Here is an 18068-nt window from a genome sequence, read left to right on the forward strand (position 1 = left end):
AAACCCTGTCAATTGCTGTCTACCAACATTATTTGTTTGGCTTCCCTTCTACACAGTCCTTTCCTCTGACTGGTGGTCTCGTTATATCATAACCAAGGCCACTGGAATTATGCAGGAGAGGACCAGAAACGTGCAGCATAGTTCACTAAATTATGCAGCAATAAGAGGCAAATTATGTGGTATTATGCGGCATATTTTGTGATAGTATTACTTTATTATTTTGCCATTTTTACACAGGTTTAACACTGTGTGAGCAAAGGCCTCACTCCATTGGCACCAGTTTAACACCAAAATATAGCAATAAGCAACAGAAAGGGGACCAGCCAACATTTACAAAAGTCATTCCACTGCACTGTAACATTTTGCACCGTTTTTAGTAACTGTTGGCCCATTTGCACTAGGAATGACATTTTTTAAAAATTAAAATCTGCAGATTAAACAGCAGACGATGAATTGTGTGGTGAATTCATAACTAGGCGGAAAATGCAGCAGCCGCAAAAATCGCATAATTCCAGTTGCCCTGATCATAACCACCTCACACACTACCACTGCACCAAACACACAACAAATAATACTACGAAGAATAGAAAATGCCTAACAAAGCCCATATCTATTGAATTTGTCAATATGTGTTTAGCATGGTAAGCCTGAGATTAAAAGCAAAGCATGCAAACTACTATTTGAAAAAGAAAAGAAAAAATGCCCTGTGACTGAAGGCATTATAGTAATGTGGGGCCACTTGGCAGCACGGCTACCTCACAAAATGCCACAAGTCGTTTTAAGCTACCTGAACAGTATACGGTCTAATGCCTGTGTTGCCACATATACATAATGCGTAAGGATGCTTATATTGCATGCATACGGAATACGGTATATGCATATCAAGTACCCTGGGATGCAGATTCAAAAGCGATTCTACTGCTGTTTGCATAAAAGGACAAGCCTGCCAAGCCGTGTTTGAAAGCAGTCCACACCAACAGCAGAAGACGAGCTTTGCTGCGTGTGCTCTGATGCAAGCGTTGGTCCGCAGACAAGCTCCACCAAGTATGGTGAAATAATATCTGGCACCTTGAGCCCAAGGACAGAACAGCACTGCAGGGTATGCACGTGGACAGCTTGTATACGCAGCATGGGAATGCTTTTTGCACAGCCTTATCTCCGGATATCAGGCTGCAGTCGGAGTAACTCAGCATCACATCCTAAAAGGCAATTTATAAAGTAATCAGAGGATTGATGGAAAAACCCAAGAACTAGCAAAGTTCATGAGAAACCCTTATTTATCCTCTGTTGTTCTACAGCTTCAAACAGTTAACTTTCAGAAATCCAAGTTAAAAACAAGCATCAATCTCTTAGCTTTATGGGGCCATGTGTTTCTAATTACCGTGAATTAGAAACACATGGCCCCATAAAGATAAGAAAGTGCTTTGCGACCGCAGCAAAGCATGCGACCCAGTCGGATCAGAGGCGAAAGGGCGTCCACAAAAAAAACCTAATTTCCAATGGCAGGCCACCGTTTAGCATAAACAGTGACGCCAGCCAATGGAAATGAGGGGCGGGGCTTAAAGCCCTTTCTGAAATCCCTCTCACAAAATTTCTCGCCAGCGAGCAGCGCAACGCAGGCGAGACCTAAAAAGGACACAAGTTCCGAAAGTGGAAGTGAGTACCGAAATTACTGCAGTTTAAATCTTGTTGTCTTGGTTTTCTTAAGGCTAGTTTTGAAATTGGAACGTTCTATATGATACATTTCATGAAATACATTGTGCAGAATAAAGTAATTAGTTGCAGAAAAGTTCTTTAATCTCAGAGCCACTATTGAGCACATTCAAGTCAGTTAGGTCAGTGAGCAGGTCAAACGTGCTTTACAATATTTTTTGATCTAGCAAGCTCTGCTCAACTTCAGTTACAAAGCTCAGGTCCACCTCAACCATCACTCGCTGACCACACTTACAATCCTAAGCTTCACCTCCCCATAGAGATGGAGATCATGTGATGCCTATAGGCGTAGCTAGCTTCAACCGGCTATGCCAGCAATATCAGATGAGATCTATGGTCACTGCTAGGCAGAGCGGTCTGCCAGGACCTTGTATGGATTCAGGATGCCTCTCGGGTCCAGCTGAGCCTTGAGCTGGTGCATGAGGAGGATCGCCTCCTTTGTCTTGCTGTAGTGGATGTGCTGCTTCTTCTTCAACCCCAACCCGTGCTCAGCACTGATGCTTCCACGATGCCTTGCTGCCCACTCATACACAAATGGCTCAATAGAGGCAAGCAGAGAGTTGTCAAATGTCGAAGATGTCACGTTTAAGTGGAGGTTTCCATCCCCTGTGGAAAGAAAGAAGTATGAGGCAGCAGTGAGTATGGAGAAGAGAAGGTGCAGACCACTAGGCAAAATCCTATATGTTGTTTTACGTAAGAAATAAGTGTGCTTAGAAAACGATATTTCACTATTTGTATATTTTCTATTTCACTGGAATGTCACCTTCTGGTTACGAATATTATTTATTTTTGTTTGTGATTAGTGGTTTATACATAAACGATTGCTGGAATGGCTACATGTCTTAGTATGAAATACTTCTCATATATATTCCTCCCCTTCAGTTCTTTGAGTACAGACCAGTCATAACGAAGGTGTGGAACTAGTTATTATGGGGGAAGATGAATCTGTCGTTATTGGGAGTGGGTGGTTCAGGCGGTTTTAGAGAGCAGACAGCTAGGTTATGCTCTAGATGGGTGGTGAGTCCTCTATGGCTTTATTCTGTAAATCCCAGCTATCCCGAGCCTGACTCGAGGGTAGGCATTAGGATAACTGAGGTAAATACTTCAGTGGATATTTGATTGTCAGGTAGTTCATAGGGAGGTATGGTAAGGTATGTCACTACCCATTGGCTGATGATGAGCCATGTGAACCCTCCACCAATTTCACCAGTCTGGAACATACACAGATCGTATAGTATAGTACTGCTGGGTTCAGATTGGAAGTGCCTTTGGTTGACCTCAATCGTTTATCGTCTGATGTCAAGGTTTATCATATGTTCTACCAATCAAACCAGGCTCAATACTCACTAACCTTCTCTTAAAACATCCTGCTATAAATATTGCAGGTTTTCTATGGCATGATCTCTTCCTTCCAGAAGACACCTAAGGAGCTGCATGCTTTCAAAATGTTACATTCTGTCTCCAAATGATGAGTGTTGTGATTCGCAAGCAATGCCAAAATGTGGGGCGCTCATGGTCATACTTTAGGTAACACAAATGGCAATGGGGTGCGTAAAATGTAGTCCAACTTAAGTTCTAACACCAGTAGCCCAATTCTTTATATTTTTCAATGCTTATGTAGTGTTAGTGGTGTGCCACCGAAGCTGTGGTAGGAGCACTTCCATTAAGATGCAGAGTTTGCTTCACAAGGCACCTTCTACCCACTGAACCATGAAATGGGCCACTCAACTACTCTTTTTGTATGGAAAAGTATTTGTCCCAATCTGACCACATGGAATCATCCTTAGTATAATGTACTCTGTTCTGAACCAGATAATAAGGCATAGGGCGGAAACAGTAGAGGGCTTAAGTGATCTATACCAAAAAAAACATCTACTGTCTCCGGAGGTGCCTGAAACAGAATCAAAATGAATATCTAGTGGGCCTACAATGGCAAAATGAAGCTGAAAGGCTTGAGGCCTAAGATTGTACATCAATTTCCAGTTTTTGTGCTGACTGTGACGAAGCTTGAACAGAAACTATAGTTGACGTGGGTGAGAAACCGGTTCAATGGCCCAAGTTCCATTAATTCAAATCCAAGTTCAGTAATTCCTGAATGATAATTATATTCAAGAAAATGGGTGAGGGGCAATGGACAGAAAGGGGTGTGGTGAAAACACCACCTAGATGTTGGTAGAATCCACTGGTCCTGTCTACACATGCCATGCAAAGATACTCTCCCACTAACACAGGAAATCCTTGATGTTTTACAAGTGTGGCATAGTTCTGCCTATTCTGTTTGCATACAGCAGAAGGAAAATATCCATCGGCAGATATCGGCTGACGGAATCTCTTGCTGCAGGTAGATCTATCAGGATTTGACAAGCAAAATGGCCTGGCTCCAACAGCTTTGAATGAGGGGGTTTAGTGTGGAGTTTCTAAAACACATCACCTGTGATTCTGAATTGTATTAAGCACCTCTCAGAAAAGAAAAGAAAACACTATGACAGGTAGAGGCTGTGCATCTTTGATGAGATTAAGCACACTGAACTCAACCATGCATTCCTTAGTTCTAATGCCCCAATGCCACCCTTCTAGCTACATAGTAAGCGTCATCCATCAGCAGCAGAAATAAATCAGAGGAAATCTGCCCCAGACATTTGAGTAAATAACGTTTTGTGCTTTTGGAGAGGGAAATCTGCTTGGGAATCCCTCATCTTTATATATCCTTTGATTTGCCCCACAGATACTCTATGTACATTGGTTTATTATAAGTAAACAGATGTGATCTAATACTAAGGCCACCTAAGAATATTGCTGCTTTATTCAGTGATGCTATCACAAAAAGACCCCCAATTTTTCTTCTACTAAGTGCAGCTTATTTTCCACTTTTGTCTGGAGGTTGTCAAACAAAACGACATACAAGTGAGGTACCCTACATTTCAAATGCTTTTTTAATGTCTTTATTCTTAATTTGAAACGCTTGACCTCCGTGAACTTTCTGGCATATTTTCATGGTCTCTGCCAGCGCATCTTCCTGCAAAAAAGATTTGCAATCTGTTGAACTAGAGAACAAAACCATTCCTAGATTTTAGGACCAATCATACAAGGACGTCATATTTTAAAGCTTGAGTTTCTGCGCAATTCCTCCTATCATTATGTTACTCCCAAACAAGTGGCAATGAAGAGGTTTGTACCATAGAACAAGATAAGGCACTGATGTCTCACACTAGGCCTGAAGTTGAGGCAGAACCTCATCCCTAAAACCCTGCTTTAGCATACAGGCCTAAAAAACAGCCAATCATATTCGATTATTTCAAATATAAATCAAGGGAGCCAAAGTACAGCAACTGCCGTGCAAACAGGTTGAAGGCCAGGAATTACAATAAGCCAGGGTTACCTCAGCGGACTGACCTCACTACAGAACAAGGACCCAAAAGCGAGACCTATTGGCTATGCCAATGCTTGCTTTATGGAGGAAGAGAGTACGATTGAGAGTGCAGCCCGTGTGTTATACAAAAACGATAAGATGTTGTGCATGATACCACCATAAACATATCACTGCCCTAGTCCATTGTCCTGGCAGCTCCGATGTATTTGAAGGGAAACAAACGAGCAACTATAAATTAAATCACTTCAAAGCTGCCCTTGATGTGCATTGCAAAGTGAAACAGCATTAGATAAATAGACACACTCAAGTGTGCCTTAGAGGCAAAAGAAACGGAGAGACATAGAAAGGCTGACAAAGAGAGAAATTAAATCATCCAGAAAGACCAGATGAGACAGGGAAAGACAAAAAGGAATAGTAAGAAACACAGCAAAAGCAGAGAAATTCAGGTTAATTTGGGAGACTGTAAGATGAAAAGAGAGCAACAGTGAAAGAAACAAAAAAGGGAGAGACCGAAAAAAAAAACCTGAAGAGGCAGTGTGATTACTTAGTTTGTTCTTTGTTCTTTTCTGTTAGCGCTGGGACGCTCTTGGGCAGCCATGCGCTTTATAAATCAAATTTCATTTCATTTCATTTCAGTTGGAGTATACAGTGGTTAACATACATTTGTCTGTGCTAATGAAATGTTGTAGCTTTCCCTTCTATATATATATTCCGCCCTGTGCTGTGCTACTCTCAGTCTACCTTCGTAGTATGTGGGAAAAAAACTGGAAGGTGCTCTTTTCGGGACTTGGTTCCTAAGCTCTGGAACAGTCTGCCTGACAATCACCACAAAACTAAAAATTATCTGAGCTGTCATAAGAGCCTTAAACGTTCATATTTTATTAATGGTATAGTGTGTGTGTGTGTGTGTGTGTGTGCGTGCGAGTGTGTACATGTATATATATATATATATATTACCTACTGGCGGTCGCCAGTAGGTAGTTATAGTTAGGATTGTTTTCCATAGGAAATCCGCAACATTCTATTGGGAATAACTTTGGCGCCGGTGGACGAATCTTCGCGAATTTCTCAAAGAAGTGGCCCGCTCCGCTCTGCTCCTTCCCTGAAAGTTTGGGGGGGATTCGTCAAGCGGGGGCCGAGATATTTGGGGGTCCCAAAACGTGTTTTCCCCATGTTAATTTCCATAGGGCGGTTGGACTCACTTTTAGCCCGAACGGCTGAATGGATTCCCACGAAACTTGGCAAAATTGTAGGGACTGGGAGCGCACCCGGCGCGTAACGCGAGTTCGCGCGCGGAAAGCTGATTGGTTCTCGGGTGTCTGTCAACATTCCAAACAGTCCGGAGCGGCCGCCATCTTGTGTCTCGGTAGGATCGAGACACAAGAGGTGGCAAAAACAAAGGGGGAAATGACCATAAGGGGGCAGGGTAGACCCCCCCTGACCCCCTAGGTTTGATGTGGGGGGGGAGCGCCCGGTACGCGCACTGGGGAGCGTACCTGGGAGCGTACCATGGAGAAAAAAGAATGACAGAGTTTCCAAAAAATGTAGCATTTTTTTATAAATTGGAGGTAGTTCTAAAAAGAACTGTTTTTTTATTCTATTTGTTGTTTTACATTTTTTATTTTTTTGGGAACATTTTTTACTTTTTTTGGCTTTTCAGAACAGTTTTATATTTTTTTTGTAGTTTTTAATGGGGAGAAACAAAAAACAGGGAATTGTAAATGGCTCAACTGGAGCAAAAAAAAAAAAACAGGAAAAAATTCATGTTTCTTCGGGCACTTGTGGTGATCCCAAGCACGGGTGATAAGTGTAATGCTTTGCTCACCATAGCATATTGTCGCTCCACAAAATATACAAACGATTTTAAAATTGGCAAACTTGGTTTGAATAGTTGTGCTCATCTCCCTCGCTTCTGGACCCGATGGGGTGGGTTGATTACTTTGGGAGGTGCTGGCAGAAGATTGGGCAGGGTTTCTGGCAAGTTCCCTGACCTCTGCCCTAGCATAGTTATTACGGTGCCGGCGTTGCATGTGCCGAATCATGGTGTTGTTGCCAAAAGAGTATTTTTTGTTAGGGTTCCCCCTTGAAAGTTCAAAACCACAGATTAAACAAGTCGCCTTTGGCGCATTAACTTTCTTCTTGTCCTTTGGGATAGAAAAAAACTGCCAGATAAAGTGCTCCTTTGGCTTATATGGGGTATTATCTTCTGGTAGGAATCCCCCCTCCTCTTGCTCCTCCTCGTCCTCCTCTTCTTGGTCTCCACCACTGTGGTGTTGGGGTGGTCCTTGTGGTGGAGGTGGAGCAGATGCTCCTGCAGCTGCTGCTACTGTAGCCATTTTTCAGACAAATAGGTACAGAGAGGTTTTTTAACAGGTCTTCCTGACTCAAAGTACAAAGTGAGAATGAGGAAAATAGGTGGGGTTTTCATCATTTGGAAAACAAAACTGTCCTGAACCAATGAAAAGTGTTACTTTCAGGTCACATGACTCGGGCCTTCGTCATTTGGAAACCAAAACTGATCTCGACCAATGATAAGTGTTATTTTCAGGTCACATGACCCGACGCGCTTACGCTACGCGCCCCGGGGCGCGTAGCGTAAGCGCGTCAGGACGTTGCGCGATCGTATACGTCCGGGCGCTTCCGGGTGCGTTTACGCCGTGCATCATAAGACGCATCACGCGGCTACGCGAAACGTCACGATGTTGTTTTCGTTCGCAGCAATAGCGCTAACGGGACGCTCACCGGTACGCGCCCCGGGGCGCGCCGTAACACTGCGCTCACCGGTGAGCGCATCGGTACGCGCCCCGGGGCAATAAATAAATAAATAAATAACTAAACATAAAAAAATAGTATTACATAATTATACAATATAAAATTCATTATACAAAATATTACATTTCATACCTATAGAGATTTGCTATTAAAAAACCTTTGAAATTCACTGAAAAAACCATAGGTTTCACACCAGTTATAGTTAGGAATTAGCATTTAAAAAACCTATTAAATTCACTGAAAAAAACATAGGTTTCACACCAGTTATAGTTAGCTGGAAATTTAACTCGCATAAAACCATTGAAATTCCCACGTTATAGTTAGTTGGACTCACTATAACTTGCACGTGCAATGCACTGCTGATGACGTCACATATTACATCACTCATGACATGGTCAGTGACATCACTCATGACATCACTGATGACACCATCCTTGTGACAGAGTGACAAACCTCCTTTCACTGTAATGTAACCCTTGAAGCACATATTCAATAATAGAAACTAAAAGTTTCAAAAAAATGGAGATACCCATACTAGTAACAACAACCAATTCAATAATTCCACCATCTATATACACATCCACTTATTCACCAACAGTTCTATATAGTCACTCATACATATACTCACTCATTATATGTAGTGATACACCTATACATCCTGTTACACACCAACAGTCATCTAAAAGATACTCTGACACATACTCACACATGCAAATAAACTATTAAACATCCATTTATTTGCATATACAGCTATACACACACTACCACTTTACTTCTAAAGAAACTTACACATACTTACTCTCTTAAACAATCACTTATAGAAACACATACTAATTTAAACAGGAACTCTTACAATCTCTTACTCTCACATATACTCACTTATATACATTAATATTCACATACACTAGATTAATACATATGTAGTTACTGATAAAGACACTAGTGAGACACTCATTCACTCACTAATACACACTCATCCACCCATACAGTCCTGCACATATGCTGTCTTTAAAACACATACAAAGAGAGAGTCAGTCATTCATGCATCTATGTGCTAGGTAATACCCCCACCAAACCATACAAACACTCATACTGATACTAAGAAAAACATGTAATAACCCATATACATACACATGTAGCTACTCACCAACCCATGCAGCCACTTATACACAAAGTGAAACACTAACACATATATTTAAATATTTAAACATTACTCACTAATATATGTATTCACTAAGATACACTTAATAAGCCAGTTAACCAATCAACATGTAAACACTTATTTAAACATTTATTCTTCCATCAACTTTTACATATACATATATAAAACATATTTATTTTTCAGAAAGACACACATTCACTGGATGGTGTAATCAGTGATGTCATGAGTGATGCCACTGACCATGTCATGAGTGATGTAATATGTGACGTCATCAGCAGTGCATTGCACGCGCAAGTTATAGTGAGTCCAACTAAGTATAACGTGGGAATTTTAATGATTTTATGCGAGTAAAATTTCCAGCTAACTATAACTGGTGTGAAACCTATGGTTTTTTCAGTGAATATATATATATATATATATATATATATATATATATATATATATATATATATATATATATATATATATATATATATATATATATATGGTTTTTCTTCCAAGGCATAGGAGTCATTTTGCATTTTTAAAGGCATACAATCTATGAGATAATTAATGAATAAATAGAATAATTAATTAATATAAGCTTTTCCTTACAATTCACAGCATCCTCCACTCCCTCTGGTATATTGTCTTTGTATTCGTCGTTGACCAGACCCAGAGAAAATCCTGGAGCTGGAGGAAAGGTCGAGAAAGATGCCATCCATGGAGACTTGTGTCTTTTTTTTAAAGTAGCATCATGGGGCAGATGAGCTAAGGAGAGACCACTCACCAGTGCTGCTGTGGCTTAGTTGTCCATGATACCAGTTTGAAGGAACACGCAAACCACTGCTCATGAAAACTGCCTCAATATATTTTCCTTGGCACAGACTAAAGAAAGGAGATGTACAAAACTCTACAGGATTACCTCTTGAGAGTCTGCAATTAAATGTTTTAAGGATGCTGCCTTGAGCCGACATAGATAAATTAAATTAAAGGATAATTGCAAGTCAAAGGAGGAAGTATGCCTATGAAGGAGAGGCTGCCTATGTAGCACAGGAATTCATACATATATAAGCCACACCTCCCTGTCGTTGACTGTTCTTATAATGATTATGTCAGCCCGTACGAAGATGAAGGACAGTGCTAATAATGTGCATAAATACAAGTAAACAAGGGCATGATCCCTGAGTAAAAGATACTACAAATTTTCTTGCGAGGGGTTGCAAATAATTGCAGGATATAAAACTTCAGCTCCATATATAACGAGTATTTTTTCCTGGTGTTACCTTATATGCTGCTTTGCATACCGGTATGCTTCCAAATTAACACGTTACACACAGAAGTTATACAGTGATTGCACTGAGCAATACACCCCTAGATCAGTCTCGTTTGTAGGGTGAGTAGGTACTACAACATTAAAATGTCTGCTGCAGTGAAAACACTATACAAAACAGAGTATACTTTCGAGACTTAAAATATTCCCTATATAGGCGATGGAGTAACACACCAAAAAGCCAATAGCCTGAGTTGGGAGTACTACTGTTCTTGGCGGTGTCAAAGCCCAATCTAGGTATATTTCAAAGTGCTGGTAACAACTGGTCATAGACATCTGACCCAGTGGCGTTACCAGTTTATGATGGGCACTAGAGGAAAGAAGAAAATGGGCCATTGCACCTGCTGCACCAATAGAAGCCACGCCTCTAAGCTGAACTGTCATGCCAAACCTAATGTACAATATCTGAATTGTCTTGGTACTGTGTAATATTTTTCACAGATTAGCACCAAAGTGTGAGACATATCAGACTCCAGTAGTGAACACTACTACAATGTAAACAACAGAAAAAGACTGCAACATCTCAAAATATGAGCAGGCGAAGGTGGGTTTAAACTCAGTTCTAATCAATCCCACCCAAAACCACTTTAAAAAAAAAAAATCTATGAAGTGATTTAAAAGCTGTTTTCTGGGGGGGCGTGGCCAAGACTGCAATGTGATCGGACGTGCCACGGGCGAGCTCTGTCGCCCCGTTGCCTGCATTAGCCTATTACAGCGACATTCGGGGGCTACTGAAAGGAGTACCTGCACAGCTGCTGGTGTCTGGAGCGTGGGGCGGCCACTGGCGAGGCAGACCCGGCGAGGGAGGCAGGGGAGCACAGGAGGGCTTGGACGTCTTATTGCCGGGGGGCCCGCCCGCCATCTTGGTCCTGTGACGGGTGACCGGCGCCTGGGTGACTGCGCCTCTGCGGATGCCCTATCCCCTGGCGGAGGCTGGGGACCGTGGACTGTGCTGCCCCACCCCGCGGGGTGCCCTCCGGTTGCCGGGCTTGAGCCCGTGGATGCCTGGGAGCCGACCTGCAGCCTCCTCACGGAGCGCGCTCCGGCATTGCGTGAGGCCGAAGATGGCGCCGCCCCGTCGTTGCAGCCTAGCCTGACGCCGAGGGCTGCACAGGACCCCCCAAACCAGCGAGAGCCTCCTGCGAGACTGCGGGGAGGAGAGGAGCGCCCGGCCACCACCTTCACTCGTCCCTGGGGTGAGAGTCCCTGGAGTGAGCTGCTGCGGAGGGCTGGAGCCGGCCAGGATTTGCCTGACTTTAAGATGGCGGCGGTCCCCGAGCCCCGCGGTGGTCTGCAGCGATGCAACTAGCGCTTCCAACACAGCGCTTGAGACGCCCCTCCGGCCCATCCTGCACGAGGAGGGAGGCCCATTGGATCTGCCCAGGCGACCCAGTTGGGGGTGACAGGGGACCGGCAGACGCGGAGGCCGGTGTGCCCAGCGAACTTTCCCGCGCTAGAGCTCCCCCACCCCCTACCTGCGGACTAGAGCGCCACCGCTGCCCGGCGCTGCTGGACTGCGGCGGGGGCCGCTGCCCACGCCGCCTGCCGTCCTGAGCCTCCTGGACTGGGCCCTGCCTGGCATCACGGTCCCTCCGGCCGCTGTGACCACAGGCATCTGCGCCCCCGGGGTTGGACCGGCCGGACTGGAGCGGGGGAACAGAGCTGCGGCAGACCTGTGAGTACCCCTGCGCTGACTGTGGGGCCCCGGGGTGACCAGCGCCACTCCCAGAAGGTGACGCCATTCCCCGAGGGACGAGAGGAGTGACACCCGGAGCCTGAGGGGGGGCTGGCCTGTGCGGCGTGCTGGTGGCGACAGGAGGACCCAGCTCTACACCCCTCCTTACGGACAGAGCGAGCTTGCACGTGGGGGAGTACCTGGGTGGAGAGTGGAGGACTGGTGGCGCTCCGCACTATCCCCACACCCCGGCGACGCCATCGAGGAGCCGTGCCCGCAACGAGGGACATTACGCTCCGGGTGGACGATGACCCGAGGCAGAGGAGGGAGCAGGGCGGACCCGGCGACGACATCCAAGGGCACGTCGGTGGTTGCCATGTGGGGCAAAGCAGGGGCGTCGGCCCTAAACGAAGAAACGCCGCCGCCTGCCACCGACTCTCCCCCGGTGACCCAGGCCTTCATGTCCTCTTTTATGGCAGACTTAAAATCCGAGATAGGGTCCCTGCGGGCGGAGGTGCATACCTGCGTCAAAGAAATGCGCAAAGAAGTCACAGAATTGGGAGACAGGGTCGATGGCCTTGAAAAAATTGTCGACACGCGCACTGAGGATGTCGAGCAGTTGTGGCAGAGGGTGGCGGCCCTGGAGGAGCAAAACATCGAGCTCCAGATCAAACAGGAGGAACTTGAGAATAGGGGGCGCCGCAACAACCTCCGAATCCGTGGCGTACCACTCGGAAAGGAAGGGACTGACATCATGGCCTACACGGCTCAGCTCCTACACGAGGTGCGAGGCGGAGAGGGGGCCTCCCTACCAATTCTGGACCGCGCACATCGAGTCTTCAGCGCGGGAGGCAAGACGGGCCTTCTCCCGGATATAATTACCCGAGTGCACTACTTCACGGAGAAGGAGGCTATAATGAAAGCGGCAAGAGACAAACAGGACCTACAATTCGGTGGGCATAAGATCCAAATCTACCAAGATCTGGCACCCAACACGCTGCATAGAAGGAGAGTCTTCCGCCCTGTGACGGAAAAACTACGGGCTCTCGACGTCCCCTATCAGTGGGGGCACCCCTTCGCCCTGATCTTTCGCTGGGGTGACAAGCGCAGAACACTCCGCTCCTACAATGAGGCGGCGCAACTGATTGGACTCTCGGAATCCCCCGAACATAGCCCGTCCCACCCCGGGCGACGGGAGAGACCCCCGGTCGACCCCGAAGGACGATCTCTCCACATCCCAGGCCAAGCAAGACATCATAGACCACATTCGCTCCCTTGAGAGCGACCGCGAGGAGCGCCCCGAGAAACCTCATACGCCGTGACCCCCGAATGGCCAGTCTCCACGCCTAGATGACCACCGATCGCCGAGGGAACTGCCACTACAAACACCTGTGCGGGAATGGGAACCTCTGCGACCGTACGCTCACTGATGGGCGTTATGGCGCCACCTACACTCCTGCAGTTTGCACGAACTCCCGCACCTCGGCAACAAGGGGGAAGCGCATGCTTAGCCCTACAACCTGCCGAATCTCTACAGGGGGACAACTGGACAGTAGGCGCGGCTCGGACGGGCTGATGATGCCATGGTCAGCTGTTGGGCCCCTTGGGGTGATCGAGAGGATACGTCCTGGCGGCCTTTTGCTACGGGAACTTGCCCCCGTCGCTGGACCCAGGTACTCCTGTAGAAGCTATTAAGCCTTCCCCGTTCTTGAGATGCATTGGACTCACTTCCCCCGAATTCGCCCTGGGCAGCGGGGCAGACGGGCTCCGTGGCTACTGGGACCTATATTCTCAACAGATCCCCCCCCATTCTGTCCCGTAGGAAGTGACATTCCTGAGACCATCCAAACCCTCGGGTAGAGGATGTCCGGAACATGGGACATTGTGCTAGGGCCCTGTTGGCCCGTCGTGGTTCCTTACTCTCTCTGTTCTCTTTGTTTTCCCACTCTATCTACTTCTCCTACTTTTCTCCCGAGCTGTCCCTATGTTATTCCCCCTTTTGCCCTCGGGTGGGGTGGCAGTCCCGAGGCTCTTGCGGATGCACACATGGAACTGCAGCAGTGGTGGCAGAGGGAGGTGATTATTCCCACTCCTGCGGGGTGGAGGGTGCTGGGTGATAAAGCGGCAACATCCCCCCTAGTGTTATGGCGGTGACTGCTCCCAGGCCCCTAAAGATCCTATCGCTCAATGTCAAGGGGCTGAACTCCCCCAACAAACGGAACCAGATATGGCGCTACCTTCTCCATCACTCCCCCGACATCATATTTTTACAGGAGACGCATCTCCTACGGGGGGACACTAAGCGCATGGCACACCCTAGATACCCCACACAATTCTGGGCGTCGGCTGACACCAAGACGGCGGGGGTGGCAATCCTGTGTAGAGCGGGCTGTAGACAGGGGCCCACCAAACCATACAAGAGCAGTGATGGGCGCTTCATCCGGGTTGCGGTGCAGATGGGGGGGATACAGTACACCCTAGGTAATGTATACGCACCCAACCAGTCGCAGGACAAATATCTCCAGTCACTCCTGAGGGCCCACTTCAAGTCTGAGGAACCGCGTACAATCCTGGGTGGAGATTTTAACCTAGTGTGGGACCCAGATATAGATCGCGGGGAAACCGCGTGCGGCGGCGCGGGAGCGATGTCCTCTACGCTCAGGTCACAGATCACGGACTTGGGACTGGTCGACGCGTGGCGCTACCACAACCCGGGGGTCCGAGACTACACCTTTTATTCCCACTCCCACCGAACATACTCGCGCATCAACTACATTTTCACCTCCCTAGACCTTGCCCTGGACACGCTGCAAGCTGCCATCTCGGATATCTCGTTGTAGGACCACGCGTTGTCGGACACGCGTGGAGCTTACGTTGCAGGACTCCCTGGCATGCGGCCCTCGGGAGCGACGCTGGACCCTCCCACCGGGTGTCCTCCGAGACCCGGACGATGTGAATAGCATCCGCGAAGCCATAGACTCGTATTTCACCGTCAATGATCTACCCGAGACACCCCTCCCGGTAGTATGGGACGCCTTTAAGGCGGACAGGACAGGACTCGATCTACCCTAGCGTCCAGACGGAAGCTAGCTAACCTCAGGGGACAATTGCGTCTTCTACGCACTAACAAGGCAGAATACTCCTTATTAGCACTGAAGCAAAAATATTATGAGGGCGGAGACAAGGTGGGGCGTATGTTGGCCAGACGGCTGAGAGCGAGAACAGCCAGAGCCCATATCGCTAAACTCCACTGTCAAGATGGCTCCACGGCCGTCACGGAGAAGACAAAACAGGACGCCTTCGTGGCCTACTACACCTCCCTGTACGCGGGGGCACCCACATCGCAGGAGGCGCGAGCAGCGGTCCTCGACGACTACGAGGGGACTCCGTTGCCGCCGGCTTGTGCTGCGGAACTGGAGGAACCCATCTTGGAAGAGGAGGTCTCGGCGGCCATTAAGGAACTCCCCACCGGGAAAACCCCAGGACCGGATGGCCTCCCGTTGATCTTTTATCAAGTGTTCCAAACCCAGCTCCGTCCCTATCTGCTCAGGCTCTACCACTCCTTCTCCGACGCGTCTGGTCCGTCCTCCGACATGGGAATGGCGGAGATTGCGTTGATCCCGAAACCCGGAAAAGATCCTGCGCTCTGTGCTTCCTACAGACCTATCGCCCTCTTAAATACGGATCTGAAGATCTATACCAAGATCCTGGCCAAGCGATTAGACCCCTACATGCCGGGGCTTGTGGACCCGGATCAGGTGGGCTTCATCAGGGACCGACAAGGGGCGGACAATGTACGCCGACTGGCGCACCTGGTGTGCAAGGCACGACACTGGGACATTTCGGCTTGCCTTCTCTCGCTTGACGCGGAGAAGGCCTTCGACCGGGTGGACTGGACCTTCTTGAGGGCGGTGCTCCGGAGGCTCGGTCTAGGTCCTAGAATGATAACTAGCATTATGGCCCCGTACCTTGGGCCGCAAGCCAGGGTCAGAGTGAACGGCCAACTAACGCCGCCGCTGCAGATACATAGAGGTACAAGGCAGGGGTGCCCGCTCTCGCCGCTCTTGTTCGCCCTCGCGGTGGAACCACTAGCGGCAATGATACGGCGCGACCACAGAATACATGGAATAGCCCACGGGGGGAGGGACAACAAAGTGGCGCTATTTGCCGACGACTTGATCCTCACTCTCACACACCCCAGTGAATCCCTGCCGGCGCTTCACGAGGTTCTGTGTCTATATGAACAGGCATCGGGCCTCAAAATAAATCATACCAAGTCCTGGGCGCTCAACCTCACTATACCCGCGGATGAGCTCCAACCGCTGAAGGAGATGGTGCCCTACCAGTGGGCGGAGAGCCATATCAAATACCTGGGCCTCACACTGACCCCCCACCTGGACTCCTGGTCTTCGGTAAACTGGACGGAGTGTCGTAAAGCGGTTCTGGAGGACCTCCGGAGGTGGAGAACTCTGATGATTTCCTGGCTGGGGCGCCTAAACGCGGTCAAAATGTCGATTCTGCCCAAAATTCTGTATGTTTTTCAGTGTCTGCCCACTCCGATTCCGCTTCACTGCATCCGGAGCCTCCAGCGAGAGATCACTTCCTTCATCTGGGGCGGGAAACACCCCCGGTTCTCGCAGAAAATCCTTATGGAGCCGAGGGACAGGGGCGGCCTGGCGTGCCCCAACTTGGTTCATTACTACTGGGCAGCGCACCTGCGCTTCGTAGTAGAGTGGGGTGCGCGTGCAAGTGACAAGCACTGGTTCCACATGGACCGGGCGGTCACGGGACGCACTATATGGGACCTGCCGTGGCTTCCGCGGGCGGCGCGCTCCAGGAGTGCCTACATAGCAGTCCCTACAAAAACGGTCCTGGACATATGGGACACTGTTGCCGTGCCCAGGGGCCTCACAACGTTCCCGTCTCCGCACACGCCGATAGCGGGTCACTCGCAATTCCCTCCAGCCCACAGAACCCGTGCGTTTGATGAGTGGACGCAGGGAGACTGCAGAGTCATTGGGGACCTTTTCCTCGGGGGCCTGCCCAAGACCTGGGAGGACTGCAAGGAGGAGTTCAGACTCCCCCCGTCGGCTGGTTTCCAGCACACCCAGCTACGTCATTGGACTGCAGGCGACGTAGTATACCAGGCGGCCACCAGGGCTTTCACACCCTTCGAAAAGCTGGCGCGCTCTCTCGGGGGGCTGAAGAGACTAATTTCGCAAATATACCACATACTACAACACCCTAAGTCAATCCCTGCGCACCCGTACCAGAAGCAATGGCAGCTGGCGGCAGGAGCAGACATCGAGCCCTCCCAGTGGAGCAGGCTGTGGCGCGATATACCCAAAATCTACCGCAGCGTCCCGCAGCAGGAAAATGCCTATAAATTGCTCACCCAATGGTACTACACTCCGCTGCGCCTTAGCAAAATGTTCCCTAGAGTCTCGCCGATGTGCTGGAGATGTAGCTCTGCGACTGGTGACTTTGTGCATATATGGTGGGCGTGTCCAACTTTGACAATCTTTTGGAAGGAGGTACTTAGCCATATCAGAGGGGTGCTGGGTTTCCCCTTACCTGAAGAAGTATCCACAATACTACTCGGCATTCACCCTAGCACACTTAAGGCACTCACCCGCAGCGACTGGGTACTCGCACTCCACATGCTAGGTGCGGCTAAGCAACTCATAGCCCTGTATTGGAAACGTACTGAAGCGCCGCCCATAGCATCCTGGTTTGTACGCCTTTGGCAGGTACTCGCGCTGGAACTGCTCACGGCTAGGCTACAGCTGAGAGACACACGCTTTACAACAGTTTGGAAACCCCTAGTGAGATACCTCTGTTCGATACAACATGCACGATACATGCCCCCTAGACTCCGCACGCTACGCCTCTTTGAGGACGCTATTGGCCCTGCGGATCCTGCCAGGCTGTGTCCTTGAGTGTTAGGCACACTACGGGGTCCCGCGCTGCAGCGCATGCCCCCCCACTTTGCCCCCAGACACGCCACCCACAGCCACTATCCCTATCCCTTCCCCTCTCTCTACTCCCTGACCTCAGATTCTCT

The 18068-nt window shown here is 48.5% G+C and overlaps 1 protein-coding gene across 8 annotated transcripts in view; it reads right to left on the reverse strand.

Moving 5' to 3' along the window:
- Nucleotides 1-1778: 1778 nt before the first annotated feature.
- Nucleotides 1779-18068, reverse strand: part of D2HGDH (D-2-hydroxyglutarate dehydrogenase) — a 1118641-nt gene continuing 1102351 nt past the window's right edge. For all 8 annotated transcript variants that reach the window (XM_078665666.1, XM_078665667.1, XM_078665671.1 and 5 more), the window contains one exon: nt 1779-2319. In XM_078665666.1, coding sequence (XP_078521792.1) covers nt 2057-2319 — 263 coding nt within the window. In that variant the 3' untranslated portion in view covers nt 1779-2056. The remainder of the gene's footprint in view (nt 2320-18068) is intronic.

The sequence above is a fragment of the Lissotriton helveticus genome, chromosome 11 (genome assembly GCF_964261635.1).
Source record: "Lissotriton helveticus chromosome 11, aLisHel1.1, whole genome shotgun sequence".
NCBI classification, from domain to species: Eukaryota; Metazoa; Chordata; class Amphibia; order Caudata; family Salamandridae; genus Lissotriton; species Lissotriton helveticus.